Source organism: Callithrix jacchus, chromosome 9 (genome assembly GCF_049354715.1).
Source record: "Callithrix jacchus isolate 240 chromosome 9, calJac240_pri, whole genome shotgun sequence".
Classification (NCBI taxonomy): domain Eukaryota; kingdom Metazoa; phylum Chordata; class Mammalia; order Primates; family Cebidae; genus Callithrix; species Callithrix jacchus.
In genome coordinates, this window is record NC_133510.1 from 62,079,474 (window position 1) to 62,094,404 (window position 14,931).

Below are 14,931 nucleotides of genomic sequence, written 5' to 3' on the forward strand. Positions count from 1 at the left end.
CCCTCCATCCGCTAGCCCTGAGTCCCGCCTCCCACAAAGCAGGGTCCAATCCGGCCCTGGAGGGCACCCTCTGTTGAGGACCTTCTCGGGTCTGGCGAGAGTTGCGGCTCGAGGAGGGAGAGTCTCTGTTAGGCATTTCCGCAGACATCCTTGGCCGGATCCGATCGCTGGCTCGTGTGATTGTGGAAATAGAGATTAGAGAGACAGAGAGGCCAGAGGCCGAAAGGCAAGCGCACCCCAACACCCAACACCCACTATTTACTTCTTAGACTTTTCACTTCACTCCGGGTTCTTTTCCCCATCGGCAGAGACAGAGGCTTGTTCCTCTTGGGTCACTGGTCCTTCCCTGAGCCGCAGCGTTCTCCCCGGCAGAGCAAGAAAGTTCAGCGCCCATTCTGAACCACACCCAGACCCACATCTTCATGGGGCACAGCTGGCTCCAAAAAAGTGTCAGGGGCTCTTCTGGCCTCTGCAGTTTCATGTCCTACTGACATGGAATGTAGCCTACGTGGATTGGACAGAACCAGCACCCTCACCTCTGTGGGGAGTAGCTGGGCCCAGTTTAGGGCCTCAGGGGAAATATTGAACCCATAGGAATTTTTTTTTAGGCACCATTTATCACATTTAAATGCTTTTCACAGGCATGGCTCACGCCTGTAATCCCAGCACTTTGGGAGGCCGAGGTGAGCAGATCACCTGAGGTCAAGAGTTCCAGACCAGCCTAACATGTTGAAACCCCCACCCCTACTAAAAATACAAAAATTAGCTGGGTGTGGTGGCACACGCCTGTAATCCCAGCTACTCAGGAGGCTTAGGCAGGAGAATCGCTTGAACCCAGGAAGTGGAGGTTGCAGTGAGCCGAGATGGCGCCATTGGACTCCAGCCTGGGTGACAGAGCAAGAATCCATCACAGACAAACAAAAAAAAAAAATGCTGTTCACAAAGTGGGCACTCAAAAGCACATACGTGGTTAAACTAAGTGCAAAGGAGTCAACCACCCACCCCATGTGTCCCTATGGTTCCTAAAGAAATACAAAGGTTCTGAACTCCAGAATCCTGCTGTTTGCCAGGATCCCCTCCTCCATTCGCAAGAATCTTCAGCACCCCTCCCATGACACTCTGGTCCCCCCAGTCCATGACCCCAAAGCCCTGGGGGTGTGGTGCAGTGAGGGTGGGTCTCCCCTCTTCAATTCCTCCTATTGTTCCCCAGAAGTCTTATCTGGGCACTACGTCCTGTCCCCCCCTTAGAGATCCCTCCCCCCATTGTCGGCCAGAGGGACCTCGGGCCCACAGGGAGGCTCCAGCTCTCCTCCTCACCCTTCCACCCCAACAGCCTATTGTATGCTAAGGAAGCCCAAGTGCACGTGACTAAGCCCAAGGGAGGAATGGACACAGTGGACACACAGATACATAAGGACCCAGGACAGGGCATCTGGACATGGCTGTCTGCATGTTTGGCTCTCTCCGTTCCAGCGGTTCTCCCAGAAGTTGGGAGGGGTGAAGACCCCCTTGGGGTCTCCATTCTTGGGCCCAAGGCTTAAAGAAGAATCCCCTCCTGCTCACTATGAACGTGGCTTACGACCTCGCAGAGAGCAAAGATAAGGAGACCCAGAGACAGGAAAGGGCCACAGCCCCCAGGATCCTCTCCACCTTCTCATCCTCAGCTGCACAGGGCAGCCTCAGAATGAAAGGTACATTGGACATTTTGTGCTTTAGTATCTGGGTGTTGGGGGAATGAGAAGTCACTGCATTGAGGGTCTAGACCAGAGGGTAGGGTCTAGACCAGAGGGTGAGTAGGGGGAAAGAAGGGATGGGTAAAGAGTCTAGGGCTGGCCGGGTGCAATGGCTCACAGCTGTAATCCAAGCACTTTAGGAGGCCGAGGAAGGTAGATTACTTAAGCCCAGGAGTTCAAGACCAGCCTGGGCAACATAGTGAGACCCTGACTCTACCAAAAAAAAAAGAATAATCAAGGGCTTTCCAGTGGTTCCATGCCTCAGGTCTGGATTGAGAGATGCTGCAACTGCGGTTAAGGAACAAAGATAGCAACGTCTTTTATCTACACTCTGTCTGCTTCTCCTTTCACCAGACCCCCTCCTCCAATGGCTGGGGCCAACCATTCTCTTCCATATCATTTCACTCCACCTGCCCCCACTACAGCCTCCCCTTCCCTCTGCCAATACAGCAGCCTCATGATATAACAAAATCTTTATTCTCAGAAAACAGGAAAAACAAAATTAAAAAACAAAACCAATAATTTCTATCTGGCCCCTGCCTCAGCCCTCCCACCCACCCAGATATCCTCCTTTTGGGGCGATCATGATGCATGCATAGAGGTGGGAGTGGAAGGAACATGCGTTCCTTGGGTGGAAAAAAGTCCTTGGGTCTAGGTGCTCTCCTCCAAGTTGATAGCTCTCCCAGCCTTGCCCACCCTCCAGACACACCAAGAAGGAGGAATTCCAGAGCAGTGCCAGAAGGACTGCCCTGAAGCTCCTTGGGAACAGGCAGCTGAGTCAGCACCACCCCCACGGTTTTCACCAGTTACAGTTCATCTTCATCCAGCTTGGCAAGTCTGGCTTGGCAGGGAGGGGTGTTTGGAGTTGGAGGGACTGGAGGAGAGTCATGGGGAGCCTGTGGGATGTCACCAAGGGCCTGAAGAAAAGATTGAAGTCAGAGGATCAAAAAGGCCAGAAATCTACCTTCACTTCTCTCCTTTCAGTTTAAGTCCCTAGCCAAGCCACCTCCTCTTGCCAGATATCTTAGATTATCTGAGACTATCAGCTTCTCCAGAGTTAAAATGAAGGGGAGGAGGGGAAAGGATGGGAAGTAGGAAGGGCCAGATAAAAGGAAGGAATGGTATGGGGAGAGAGTTTGGGGGTCCCAGAGCAAGAAAGGCTCTCCCCTTTTATCCCTACAACCAGGGAACTCTATTCATCATACCTGTGTATCCAAGGGCAAGGGGGCTTTGGCCACCTCCCCTTTGGGTGACAGCAGCAGGGAAGGGAGAGAGCCATTGATGGGTGTGTGTGCACTACCCTGGGCCCGATCTCCAAGCCGAATTCTCCCAGGGCTCCCCACCCCAAGCCCTCCTGGCCGCCCCAGGCTGTTGGTCTGGCTCTCCCGTCTCTGGTACTCAATGGGTGACTGCAATGCTGGAGCAGAGAGGAACAGAAGAAGGGTTACCATTCTAACAGGTCTCTTCCCTAGGGCCTGTACCATTCTCCCACTTTGCCCTCCCTCCCTGTCAGCTAATGAGGAGGGAGGGCAAAGTGGGAGAATGGGGCTTTAGGGGATTCTATCAAATTTTGAGCTAGGAGTGGAAAAGGGGAGGGGCCATGCTCAGAGGGTAGGGACTGGAGACTGGGCAGTGAGGGATTCAGGAGGTCAAGGGGCTGAGAGTACATCGGGGAGAAAGGATGAGAACTTCACCGTTGAGGAAGTCCCGCTGGCTCTCTAGGATCTGAGCCACATGCTTGATCCAGGCCTGACTGACAGCAGGGTCTGCAGCCTGCAGGACATAGCGCTGGATCCCACCCTCTGGCCCTCTGGAGGTCAGTGCAAAGCGGCAAGGGTCACCTTGGAGGTTCCCCTCCAGTCCCAGGCAGCTCACCTGAATTGGCAGATAGGAGACAGCCCCCAGATTCCTCAGGCCCTCTCTGACTCTCTGAGATATCCTCTCACAGACCTCTCTGTCCAAGCCCTCTGATGTGGCCCTCTCCCCACCTTAATGCTGCTCTTGTATACATATCCAGGCTGTGCTCCACCTCTCACTCCTCCTCCCAGGGCTTCACTGAAGATGACAATTTGCTCAAAGAGGAAGACGCGCCTCTCTCGACCCCGGGAAGACAGCAGCCCCCCAGCCTCAGGCTCAGTGACCCAGAAAGTGTCCTGGCCCAAGAGCTTCCCCTGAGCAGTCAGTTTGCCCTGAAACCAAAAAGATAGTGGCCTTGGAAGAAGAGCAAGAAGAGAAAGGGCAATTCTCTGCTCCTCCCTCCCTCGCCCGACATGCCCAACCAACCATGGGGTCAGCCCCAGGAAAAGACAACTCCCCATAAGGACCTCTAGAGTGCTAGGACTGGGACAGAAGCGAATCTGGCCTCCAGTTTCCTGCCTATCTCCGTACCTCAAATCCCCGCAATCTCCCCAGCGTCATCATATCGTTGCAGCGCTTGGGCACAAAGCACATGACCTCCACAGCTTGCTGGGACACAGGTGAGGGAGGCATATTGTTGGCGAAGAGATTATTGGGAAAGAGGCCTTCTCAGCCAGTTGCCTCTTCAGACAGTGTCTCAAACCCAACCAGCCTCCCACTAAAAACCAGACAGCTGTAAACCACACAAGGAGCCGGGGGAACCCCTGAGAAACTAAGAGGATAAGGAGCACATCGTGCATCCGGGAAGACCTGGGGTCCTCACCTCTAGCTCTGCAGTATCCATCCCAGCTCTACTGTAATACTTGAGAAAATCCTAAGACAGAGAGAAGAAACGCTCAGGGAGGTCACAAGGACACCCTTAGAAGCTCTCACATCCTCCCATGAGGACACGGTTGAGGGCCCTCGGGAAGTCTGGGGGAGCCGTAAAAACTCCAGGGAGATGAATGAGGAAACGACTGTGCCAGCCAGCTGTGCCCCCAGGAAAAAGGGGGTCCTGACCTTAAGCAGCAGCTGGTATTTCATGATCCGCTGCACAGGTTTGATAAGGAGGTCGTTCAGCTGCAGGCGGTGCCCCAGCTGCTGCCGGAGCTCCTGGGGATAGGGACAGGGTGGTTATGCAGCCTGGAAAGCCCCAATTCTGTCCCCCTTCCCACCAAAACATCTCAGCCACTGACCTCAAAGTAGCTGTCCCCAAACTCCGACACCACATGCTCCGACTTGGGCTTATTCTGACAGTACACCACATACATATGCAGCCGGCGCTCCTAAGAGGGGTAATATTTAAGAGAGAGCAGAATAGGCAAGTAGGGAGGACACATCTCCAGAGAATCCCAACTCATTCCTAAGCCCCGCCCCAAACCCCGCCCCCTGAAACCTCACGTGTTTGATGAATAGCTGAGCCAGCCAATCAGGATCTTTCAAACACCGTCTTAGCTCCTGCAAGAAATAGCTGGAGGGGTTGTAGAGAAGGGCAGGTCAAATACATTTCAGAACCCCTACCTCGCCCACTCCCCGCAGTTTCGAGCTGTCTGCCCTGGTACTGTGTCCTACAAAACTTCTCCAAACATTCCTTAAGTCGCAGAGGGCTGATGTTGGGAAACAGATACAGAGGAGGCCCCTCCCCAGCTCCTGGCCCTCAGGTTCCACCACTCACTCTCGGTGCCACTCATAGATTTGCTGGATGTTCCCAAACACAATCCTGTCACGGCCTCGAAGACTCTCGGGGACCCCCTGAGCAGCCATGGTGGCCATGTAACCCTGTGGGAAGGTTGAGGTTGGGTCATGAGCCGTGTGGTGGTCCCCTCACCACCTTTATGCTGCTCCTGTACACATACCCAGGGTGTGTTCCACCTCTCTGTCCCTGGTGGGAGCCGCCCTGCCCCCAGAGTAGGAAGGTCCAGGAGTGGGGAGGCTTGAGAGATGGGACAGAGGAGCATCCAGGCACCTCCTGAAAATAGCCCTGGGCGGATGGAAAGGGCAGGAGGGACAGGCTGGGAAGGGGTAAAGGGAGCTACCTCCACAATCTGCCCCAAGTCGTCCACGTACATTTTCTCTGTTTCTACCAGTTCACTCAGGACATACCTAGGATGAAAGCAGGAGGACACCCCCACTTCAGCGTCGGAGCGCATCCTTGGTTCAGCCCGTTCCTCATTCCTCCCCTTCATCATCATAGCCAACTTCTGAGGAAACTCCATCAAAAATGTGAGGGACAGTCTTCTGGAAGGTGTGCAACTGCAGGGATGGGCTGTGGACACTTACATACTCCTTTCCAGAGCCTTCTTCTTCTGTTCCTCCTCACTCTCAGGGGCTTGGGACAAAGTCTCCTCTTCAGGTGGCTGGAAGGAAAGAGCATCCTAGGGTGAGCAAATGAATGCCCCTTGAGAGAAAGGAGCCTCCCCAGAGCCTGTCCTCACACCTGCGTCTTATCTCCAGGGCCCTCCAATAATGTGGTCAGCAAGGTCAGTTCTGGCAGCTCCTCTCCTGTGGCTACAGCTGGCTCCAACATCCAGTTCTGGGGGCCAGAAATCAGGTGTCAGAGGTCAGGGACAGTAGCTGGGTGGCCCCAACTTGCCCTCTCTGCCAGTGTCCTTCATGGATGTCCAACATGCTTCTGTGGCATTCCATGCTCACCTCATATGGTCCCGGCTGACCACTGTCTGCCTCAGTTTCCACACCGAGACAATGTTTGGAATGATCCAACCATTTCCTCAGGCCACTGACCGGCCCTGGGGGGCCTGGGGAACAGGGGCCAGAGCTGAGGCCAGAGCTGGGGCCAGAGGGGGCAGCCAATCCGGAGGCAGCAGAAGCCGATATACTCCCCTCACTGCCAGCAATGGAATAGGATTCTAATGGAGGAAAAAGACAGGAGGTGATAGACCTTGCCCCAGCTCCAGACTCAGGGTCCCAGCGAACTCCCAGGATCTCCTCTCCATGATGCTCAGCCTCTCTCTCCCAAGGCTTACTCTCTTGCCATCCTCATTTGAGTTGGCCAGGATAGAAATTTTCACCAGGGCACCCTTGGGAGAAAGCACAGTAAGGTAAACATCTGGCTTTCCAGGCCTGGAACCCCCAGTTACATGTGGAAGTTCCCCATATCCTGAGCATAGCATAGATATGAGGGCGGGGGCAGCCATCTGGGCAGACACTGGAAGCTGGGGGTGGCCATCTGCTCTCCTACAACCCTCCCCCTTTCAATGGGTACAGACCATTCTCTGGGAAGGGGGGAGGATGAGCTGGGTCCATCTGCCACTCCCAGTCCCCTCCTCCACCAATTGCAGTAATCACTATAAAAAGAAAAGACTTCTACAGCCCACCTCCCCAACCTGTGCATAGACTCAATAGAGGAGGCCAGTGAGGAGTATCCATCAGGGTTATCTCTGGCCTGGTCTCAGGGACAGAAGAGCTATGATTCCTTATAAAGCCCCTTGTAGAACCCCCTCATTCTCATTCCTCCATTCCCCTGACCCTCTTCAGAAGTAGATTCTTAGCAAAAGGTTTGAGGAAAGATACCGGTTCTAGGCCTAAGGGGATTGTGGTGGGTTTTTCTCAAACTCATTTGATTAAGGGAAAGAGATGAGTTCCCTGCCCCTTCCCCAATTTCCTTAACTTGAACTAACAGAAATTTGGAGGCAGAAGGAACCTTAGAGATCACTTAAGAAACCACTTTCCTGGAAACACATAAATCTGGAGGGCCAGGGCAAACAGAAGCCCTGAACCCCCAGCCCGCCCCCCTCTCAACACTGGGCCCTTTCGACCTGGCACTCACCACGTCCCCCCCGGGCGAAGCAGCAGCCGCATTTTGCCAGCACTTTTCGGATCACACGGGGACAGGCACAGCGACCCCCTTTGTGCTCCCCCCGCATGGCGCCCGGGCCCCCCCTCGCCCCCCACCCGGGCCGGCCATGCAGGGGGAATCAAGGGGGGCGGGGCGGGGACGGCGCCGGGCGCACACTGCCCCCCCCTACCCTGGTCCAGGCTGTGGGACTGGGGGAGGGAGGGGATCGGGAGGAGGTGTCCAGGGGGTAGGCGGAAGTCTAGTCTTGAGGCGTGCTGGGGGGCTCTGGAGAGAGGGAGGCGTGGGCCCCGGCCGCCGGACTGGGCGGGGAGGGTTTCCGGAACCCTGTCGGTGCGGGGGGCCCAGGGTCCAGATGTCCACTGGAGCGGGGAGGGATGGTAGGGGAGGCTGGGCCGGGATGCGGCAGCCGCTCCAGCTGTCTCCGGCCTCTGGTTGGGGGTGTCTCTAGGCCCGGGTCGGGGAGGAAGCAAGGGCCGACCCCCGAGCCACTGGCGCGGTGCGGGTCCCAGCGGAGCGGCAAGCCGAATAACAGGCCGGGCCGCGGGGCCGCCACGGGGCGGGGCCTCTGCGGCCCAGCTCCGCCCTCTCCCTCGCGTTCCCCCTCCAGCCTGCGCCGGGTTCCCGCCCCGATCGCCCCTCCCCCAGGCACCACCACGTTCCCACTCCACGTCCCCAGCGCTTTTTCCGCTCCCCAGCCCGGGGTCCCCCGCCCCGGGGTCCCCCTCCCTCCCGCATCCCGGGCTCTGCGGAGCGCTGAGGTTGGGGTTCAGTCTGTCGGCAGGGTCTGCCCAGGTCTCCCCTTGGCCTCTGCAGTGAAGAAGGACTTGGTGGATGGGGCCTTGGCCTGTGCGAAGATGTTCTGAGTTTGGGGCTGTCCCCCGCCGCGCGGGGATGGAGAAAGGCACCCCCGGTATGGGGTCCGTGTATGGGGAGCTATTTGTGGGGGAACACAACACAAGTGCCGCCCTGTCTCAGGACCTTCTTTCCTCCAGGCCCTGGGACTCCAGCTTAGACTAATGGCCAATTAAGGCGAAGTCCTGGAGCCCGGGCTGGCGGGAGGCCAGGGGTGGGGCGCAGGGACACTCCGCCTGCGGGGGCTCGGGACCGGCTGAGATAGGGGCACACATAGAACTCGAGGGCGAGAATAGTGGAGGTCTCTGCGATTAAATGGATCTCATGCTAATTAGATGCGAACTTTATGCTAATAGAGCAGAATATTTTTGAATTCGTCACTTGGCGCAGGATGGCAAACTGTGCCCCACCCCACCCCCAGCTTCTTACCGGGCTGCAGAGCCCAGGGGAGGACCTCGTGTTCGCGATCCCTTCTGTGATCTCCCTCCGTACGTTCAGACTCTGGCTCGGTACCCCCCGACCCTAGAGGGCTTCTCCTCGGAGGCTGAGGGTACAGAACCACTGTAAGGAGCCCGCCCTCCTGGGCAGCCCTGACCTCCCCCTTCCCCTTCTTTCACCTGTCAAAATCCACATTATTATAAAAGTGTATCCCAGAACGGGGCTATGACCCTCTTAATGGGACTCACTGACTCCTGAGACTGCCCCGCAGAACTCATTTTCGGATAAATTGAGTTGTGGGTGCAGTTCTCCTGAAGGCCCCGAAAGACCCCCGACCCCACCGCGGGCCCCCATTCTTACCCCCTCCTGCTCGGGGAGGGCGCATGCGCGCAGCATGCCCCCCATAACCCCCAGTATCCGGTCAGTGCGGCCAGGGGCGGGGCGGCCCGGGGGCTTCATACTGAACCCCTACCCTGCTCCAAGTTTCAGGGTCGAGGGGCACGGAAGCTGGGGGGGCTTTGAGGCCTGCGCGCGTCCGGGGAGTTGCTGCTGCGGAATCCACCCCCTGCCCGGCTCCGCCCCCACTCCCACCCCAGCCAAACTTCGCAAAGGGGGTAGGGTTGTTCTTTTCTCTACAACCATAGTTGCACAACAACAACAAAACCCTCTTAATCCTAATTCCAACATCGAAGTGCGACCCAGGGCTTCACAGTGTTGCTACAGAACCCGCTGGTGCATCCCGTTTCCACAGGTCCTCAGGAGGCTGGGGGGACTGGGAGGGCAAGCAGGATCGCCTCAGTACCCCTCCCCCTTTCCAGCAGGTCCCGCTCCCCACCCCACCCCACCCCACCCAGTCCCTGGAAAATAACGGGTGTGGCATAAAGAGTTGCATATTTTACTTTATTTTTATTAAATTAAAAGCTACAGTCTGGCAGCGATTCCAGAACAGGGTAAGGAGGTTCCTCATAGGGGTCAGAGAAGAGCGGAGAAAGACAGACTAACAGAGACTGAGACACAGGCGAGAAAGGACAAGGTTGAGGGAGAACTGGCTCCATGGAGGGTGGCGGGGAGCTCACATCAGCCCAATTCCTCCTTCCCTGCACCCCAAGTTCAGCAGTGGAGCAATAAGTGGGGGTGATGGGAGATCAACAGACCCTCCCTTCCCCACCCTAGGTCCTTTCACAGCTTGGTCATGGAGCACAGCACATACCAGAAAAAGCCAAGGGCAATGGAGGGGCAGGGAAACTGGGTGTATATGTACACAGGGAGCAGGGAACAGGGCCTTGGAGGTCGGCCTCTGCCAGAAGGGAGTGGCTCACACTGCACTGAAACACTTGGCCAGTGGAGGACTGGGGGGAAGGGATTGCCCCCCTCCCTCTCTGAACTCCCTTCCCAATTAGACAGGTCCCCTACAGGTGTGGTGTGGGGGCAGGGGGCAGAGAGTAGAACAGAGGCTTCTGCTGGGTCCTAGTAGAGGTGGACAGCAGGGGCCTAGGCAAAGGGGATGTCCTTCAGTCATCTGTGATACCCTTGGCTCTCAGCTCCTCTTGCACCCGGGTCAGGTAGGTGGGGTCCGGGTACCCAAACCTGGGAGCAAAGAGAAATGAGGGTGAGGGTTGTCAGCTGTTTGAACTTGCTATTATCCCCATGCTTACCCTCATTCTAGGTGGCTCAAAACACCTCCCCACCTCCCCTAAGGGGTACACCTCCAAACCCAAGATAACTTAGCCCAATTCTGCTTATTTTTGTAGGTTAAGCTGGGCACATCAGGGCCAGGTTGAATGAAGGAGAAACTGAGATGGCTGAACAGTTTGGAAGTGGTCCTCTCCAGTTAGGAGGATCCCAGAGCAAGGGGGTTGGTGGTTCCCTCAGTGGAAACTGAGCAAAGGGGAGGAGCCAAGGGAAAGGTAGTGAAGAGGGGTCGCACAGCTGGGGTCCCCCTGTGCAGCTGGTCTTGTGGTGGATGTCGTTCCAGGTGATGACATTCGGTCTCCCTGTGGTCATGGATGTGCCGATAGTGAAGGTGAGACGCTGGTCAAACGCCTTGCGGAACAGGGTCAGCACCTTGTTGCCCTCAGGGCAGTCCGGGAGGTAGGCCACCCGTGTGGTGCCAGGATACCGAACTCCTGGGTTTGGGTGTTCAGCCTGGGAGGAAGGTGAAGCAGAGTGGGCAGTGAGCAGCCAGCCATCCCAAGACCCAGATGTCAATGGAGGCGGCCAGCCTCTGTCTTAGCACCCCCAGCTAATGCGAACAGGGCAGTAACAGGCTGACAGCTTTCCAAAGGAGAGATTATAGGGCCTGGGCAGTCAGAGCCTGTTTCAGAGCATAATCTTTATGTGTTAAGAGGTTTTTTTCTGCTGTCTCAATCCCTCAGCAACAATCCATTCAGCAACAAATGGATTCTCAGAAGTGATGGAAGGTGGCTGGTCCCTGCACTCCAGACAACTCAGCAGAAATATGAAGACAGAATAATCTATCTTTTAGCCTTCCCTTCACCTGAAAATACTCCTAATATTTCTGCCACTGTCTAACCTGTTCCATCTTCCATTACTCTTCTGTGCAGCTTCTTTTTTTTTTTGAGATGGAGTTTTATTCTTGTTACCCAGGCTGGAGTGCAATGGCACAATCTCGGCTCATGGCAACTTCTGCCTCCTGGGTTCAGGCAATTCTCCTGCCTCAGTCTCCTGAGTAGTTGGGATTACAGGCATGCACCACCATGCCCAGCTAATTTTTTGTGTTTTTAGTAGAGACGGGGTTTCACCATGTTGACCAGGATGGTCTCTATCTCTTGACCTGTGATCCACCTGCCTTGGCCTCCCAAAGTGCTGGGATTACAGGCGTGAGCCACCGCGCCCGGACTCTGTGCAGCTTCTTTACCCCTCTGCACCCAGAATTCCACATTACTCTTTGTCCAGCAGGAAGACACCTATAGGCCCTTGACCACTCCTGTTTTAACCTTCCACTGGCATCAAGGTTTTGCTCTCATACATCTGACACAGAGAGATGCTCCTGGCTCTGTTGGGTTGTCAGATCCCTTCCTATTGTGCCTGCCTGCCCCTAAGCCACCACCTCCACAGAATTTACGTCTGCCAAATGTCACCATAGTATTTATGTTCACCAAGGAAATAATATGTAATTTCTTTCTCTCATATCTGATGTGTGTTTTTTTTCCTAGCTCATATCTGATTTTTATGTGTACCTTAGGATCACAGGGATGGAAAAGCTGGGCCTCACCAGGACCTCCTAGCTCCAGGGCACCGAGTAGGAGGGCACAGAGGAAGACAACAAGACTGTCTCACTTCTAACAAGCACATACCCTCACCCAGTTTTCCTAGGTCAGAGGCTGGGGAAGCCAAAGGATAAGGGCAGGACATGGTCTTCTTACCCCTTGGACACCGGGCGGGAAGACGTACTGGATGACGATGGTGCCGTACTTCTCGTAGCTGGGCAGTAGGAGGGTGGCGTCCTTAGAGACCAGCATCCGCCCATTCTGGGGCTGGTTGCCCACCAGCTGCCCATAGAAGCGGCCACACATGGGGCAGGCTTTTTTCACCTGCAGAGCCCGGGTGATGCAGCCCTCGCAGAATGAATGCCGGCACTTCTCCAATGTCTTGGCGTTCTGGATCTCCCCCAGACAGATGGGGCAGGTGCTCTCCTGCTCTTCTGCCTCCTCCCGAAGGCGAGGAGGAAGAGGTGGGGGCAGTGGGGGAGGAGGAGGGGGGAGCCCCCGAGCCCCTGGGGGCAGAAGTGGGGCTGCTCGGAGAGGGGGTGGGCCTGGGCGGTGCATCTCAGGGTGCTCCCCTCCACCCCCCAGAGCCAGGCAGCCCATCAGCTCCCCCTGCCTCTGAGCTTTCTTCAGCTCTTTCTCTGCCTCTTTTAGCAGCCCCTTGAGAGCCTTCCGGGCTAGGTAGAGCCCATTGGGAGGGGCCGGGGGAGGGCCCTGTGGGGAAAGCTGGAGAACATAGATGTCAGAAGTCTCGCCATCTATAAGGATGGACACACGGTGCTCCTCCCGAAGCCGGGCCAGCCGGGCTGGGGTCTCCTTGCTCAGGAAGTCCCACACAGGCTTGGAGACAGTCACTTTGTTCTTGCAGGTGCCTCCACAGGCTGCCATTCTGGACAGGACGAACGACACTGCCCCCAGGGTGAAAGGGACTCAGGGTGGGGGGTCCCCATTTGACAAGTATCAGTGCCTCCTACTTCAGATTCTTTCCAAACCCCCTATTACCTGTTTCTCAAAGCCTAATCCCCAACCCTTCCCCCAAATTCATATTCTATCTCCCTTTATCTTCCAAAGCCCACTGAAGACCAAGCAAGTTTCCAGAACTGTATTATCATCTAAACCAAGCATCAGTCTTGTTTCTCCTGTCATTTCTCCCAGATCGTAGAGACAATTTGCCCCTCCCACCTCTGAGGGAAAAATGGGCTCTTTAAAGGGGAGGGAGATTTTTTGCCCCTCCTTTTTGCTTACTTTGATCCCGAAGAGCTTAGAATTGGCATGCAGGCTCACTCTTTTTTCCCTGCTCCCTACTTGTAGGTCGTGTGACCTGGCAGGGCGGAAAAAAGGAAGGAAAGTGAGAAACCCCTTCTCCCAAATCCCCTGGCCCCCAACCTAGCAGCCCATGGAACAGAGACAGAAACCTGGGCATAGGTTACTGGGAATGGGATTACTTGGAACACGGAATGAAGGAAACCAGTTTCAGGGTGAACATTGAGGATCCCTTGTTGGGGAGGTACCTGGAAAGCCCATGGAAGATGATGGCAGCAGAAATCCTTCTATTTCCACTCAGCTGACCAGGCCTGGGAGTGGGGGAAGGGTAAAAAGTTATGATGGCAAATGTTACCATTTCCCTCAGCCAACCCAGAAATAAAAACTCCCCTTCCATTTCCTCTATCCTCTGCAGAATTCCATCCTCAGCTTCTCCCCAGGTTGCTCAAGAAGGAACTTCAACATGCTAACCTTCCTCCTTTCTTCCCCAGCTCTGAGGCCCCCAAGAAAGCCTAGGGCACACATAAGAGAAGCCAGGAAAGAAAAAGCCCACACAGGTGGAGGTCTTCCTGACGCCTCCCTCAGATCACATGAACTGGAGTATTTCCTGTGTTCCCAATTCCTTGCGCTGCTCCATATTCCCAAATAATTCAGCCCCTATTGCCAGGGAGCCTTCCTTGAGAGCTAACTCAGTCCCTTCCGCTGAAGTCTGTTAAAGAGGTGAACGAAGTGGCAGCAGCCCCCACAATAACAAAGTTCTCATTGTCACCTTTTAAACCCAGCACAGGCAGGGCTGTCTGTCAGCTCCCTAGTCTGGTATTTAGGGAGGGGCGGGGCTCACACAAGGGCTCAGCTGGAGAGGCCTGATGTTTCCCCAGAGTCTGGTCGCATTGGGCTACAGTGCTGTCCCCACAACACCTCCCAATGCAGCTCAAACAGAAAGAGGGGCCATAAGTGTGACCTCCATTTATTGACTGATCCAAAAAAGGAGCAGCTGTCCCTTCATGTTTCTATCATCATCCCCAAAGGCCAGAGGCACCTTGAGATTCATAAAGTGAAAATGGAACACTAGATCTTCAGCCCATACAGTCTACCCGCGATGCAACACCTCCCGTCTCATCACAGGGGACCCAGGACCTAGGTGTCCTAGCTCCAAGTCCTGCTGGCATAGAAAAGGGAGGCGGGGCCACAGTTTAGGGTGGGTCTGTGATTCCTCCGTGGCAACCCAGGCCGGACAAGGGACCAGTCTCCCTCCAGACCCAGGCCGGAGGGAGGGACAGCCGGGAAGGGCAAGGGTCCCTGGGGGCATCCACTGAGGCCGCTCCAGCCCTCCCCCCAAGGCCTCCTCCAACACCCGACCCGGAACCAACTCCCCACATCTCTCACTCGCCGAAGCCCCCGGATCCCCACCCCCGGGTGGGGGTGCAGGTCGGCCCGATCGCAGCTCTCAGAATCCCCGAATAGAGGCCAAGGCTGGAGGGTGCTAGAAAGATGATCGCCCGGGCCCGGAGCTGGGGGCCCAGAGCCGCGTACGGGGAGGGGTGGGGGAAGAGGGGGTGCCGGGGGAGCGGGGGGCGTGTGAGGGGTGCTAGCGGGGCCTGGGGGGCGCGCGGTGGGTGTGGGGGGCGCCGGGCTCACCTACCTCTCGTCAGCGCCGCCATTGCCGGTCACATGACTGAGGCTGTTGCTGGGATGACGGTCCGGG

At 56.0% G+C, this 14,931-nt stretch overlaps 2 protein-coding genes across 8 annotated transcripts; both read right to left on the reverse strand.

Annotated features, from left to right (window-relative positions):
• Positions 1 to 2,190: 2,190 nt before the first annotated feature.
• ARHGEF25 (Rho guanine nucleotide exchange factor 25) lies at positions 2,191 to 9,296 on the reverse strand. 5 transcript variants are annotated; one of them, XM_078336218.1, is made up of 16 exons: positions 9,209 to 9,296; positions 8,728 to 8,842; positions 6,282 to 6,496; positions 6,067 to 6,162; positions 5,910 to 5,986; positions 5,666 to 5,732; positions 5,305 to 5,408; positions 5,031 to 5,100; positions 4,826 to 4,915; positions 4,650 to 4,742; positions 4,414 to 4,464; positions 4,122 to 4,199; positions 3,722 to 3,922; positions 3,428 to 3,608; positions 2,939 to 3,150; positions 2,191 to 2,650 (listed from the first exon to the last, which is right to left on the reverse strand). In XM_078336218.1, the coding sequence occupies exons 4-16, from the start codon at positions 6,154 to 6,156 to the stop codon at positions 2,540 to 2,542; spliced, it is 1,425 nt and encodes a 474-aa protein (XP_078192344.1). In that variant the 5' UTR covers positions 6,157 to 6,162; positions 6,282 to 6,496; positions 8,728 to 8,842; positions 9,209 to 9,296; the 3' UTR covers positions 2,191 to 2,539. The 5 variants fall into 5 exon arrangements, with proteins under 5 accessions (XP_078192344.1, XP_002752703.2, XP_078192343.1 ...); XM_002752657.6 differs by having other exon boundaries at positions 9,097 to 9,296; XM_078336217.1 differs by lacking the exons at positions 8,728 to 8,842; positions 9,209 to 9,296 and adding exons at positions 6,614 to 6,667; positions 7,417 to 7,973.
• A 321-nt stretch (positions 9,297 to 9,617) lies between these two features.
• DTX3 (deltex E3 ubiquitin ligase 3) lies at positions 9,618 to 14,895 on the reverse strand. Of its 3 annotated transcripts, none has more exons than XM_035256251.3 (6): positions 14,869 to 14,895; positions 13,475 to 13,537; positions 13,209 to 13,284; positions 12,123 to 12,852; positions 10,664 to 10,881; positions 9,618 to 10,323 (listed from the first exon to the last, which is right to left on the reverse strand). In XM_035256251.3, the coding sequence occupies exons 3-6, from the start codon at positions 13,235 to 13,237 to the stop codon at positions 10,248 to 10,250; spliced, it is 1,053 nt and encodes a 350-aa protein (XP_035112142.1). In that variant the 5' UTR covers positions 13,238 to 13,284; positions 13,475 to 13,537; positions 14,869 to 14,895; the 3' UTR covers positions 9,618 to 10,247. The 3 variants fall into 3 exon arrangements, with proteins under 3 accessions (XP_035112142.1, XP_035112145.1, XP_035112146.1); XM_035256254.3 differs by having other exon boundaries at positions 12,123 to 12,871; XM_035256255.3 differs by lacking the exon at positions 14,869 to 14,895 and adding an exon at positions 13,698 to 13,972 and having other exon boundaries at positions 12,123 to 12,871.
• Positions 14,896 to 14,931: the final 36 nt, after the last annotated feature.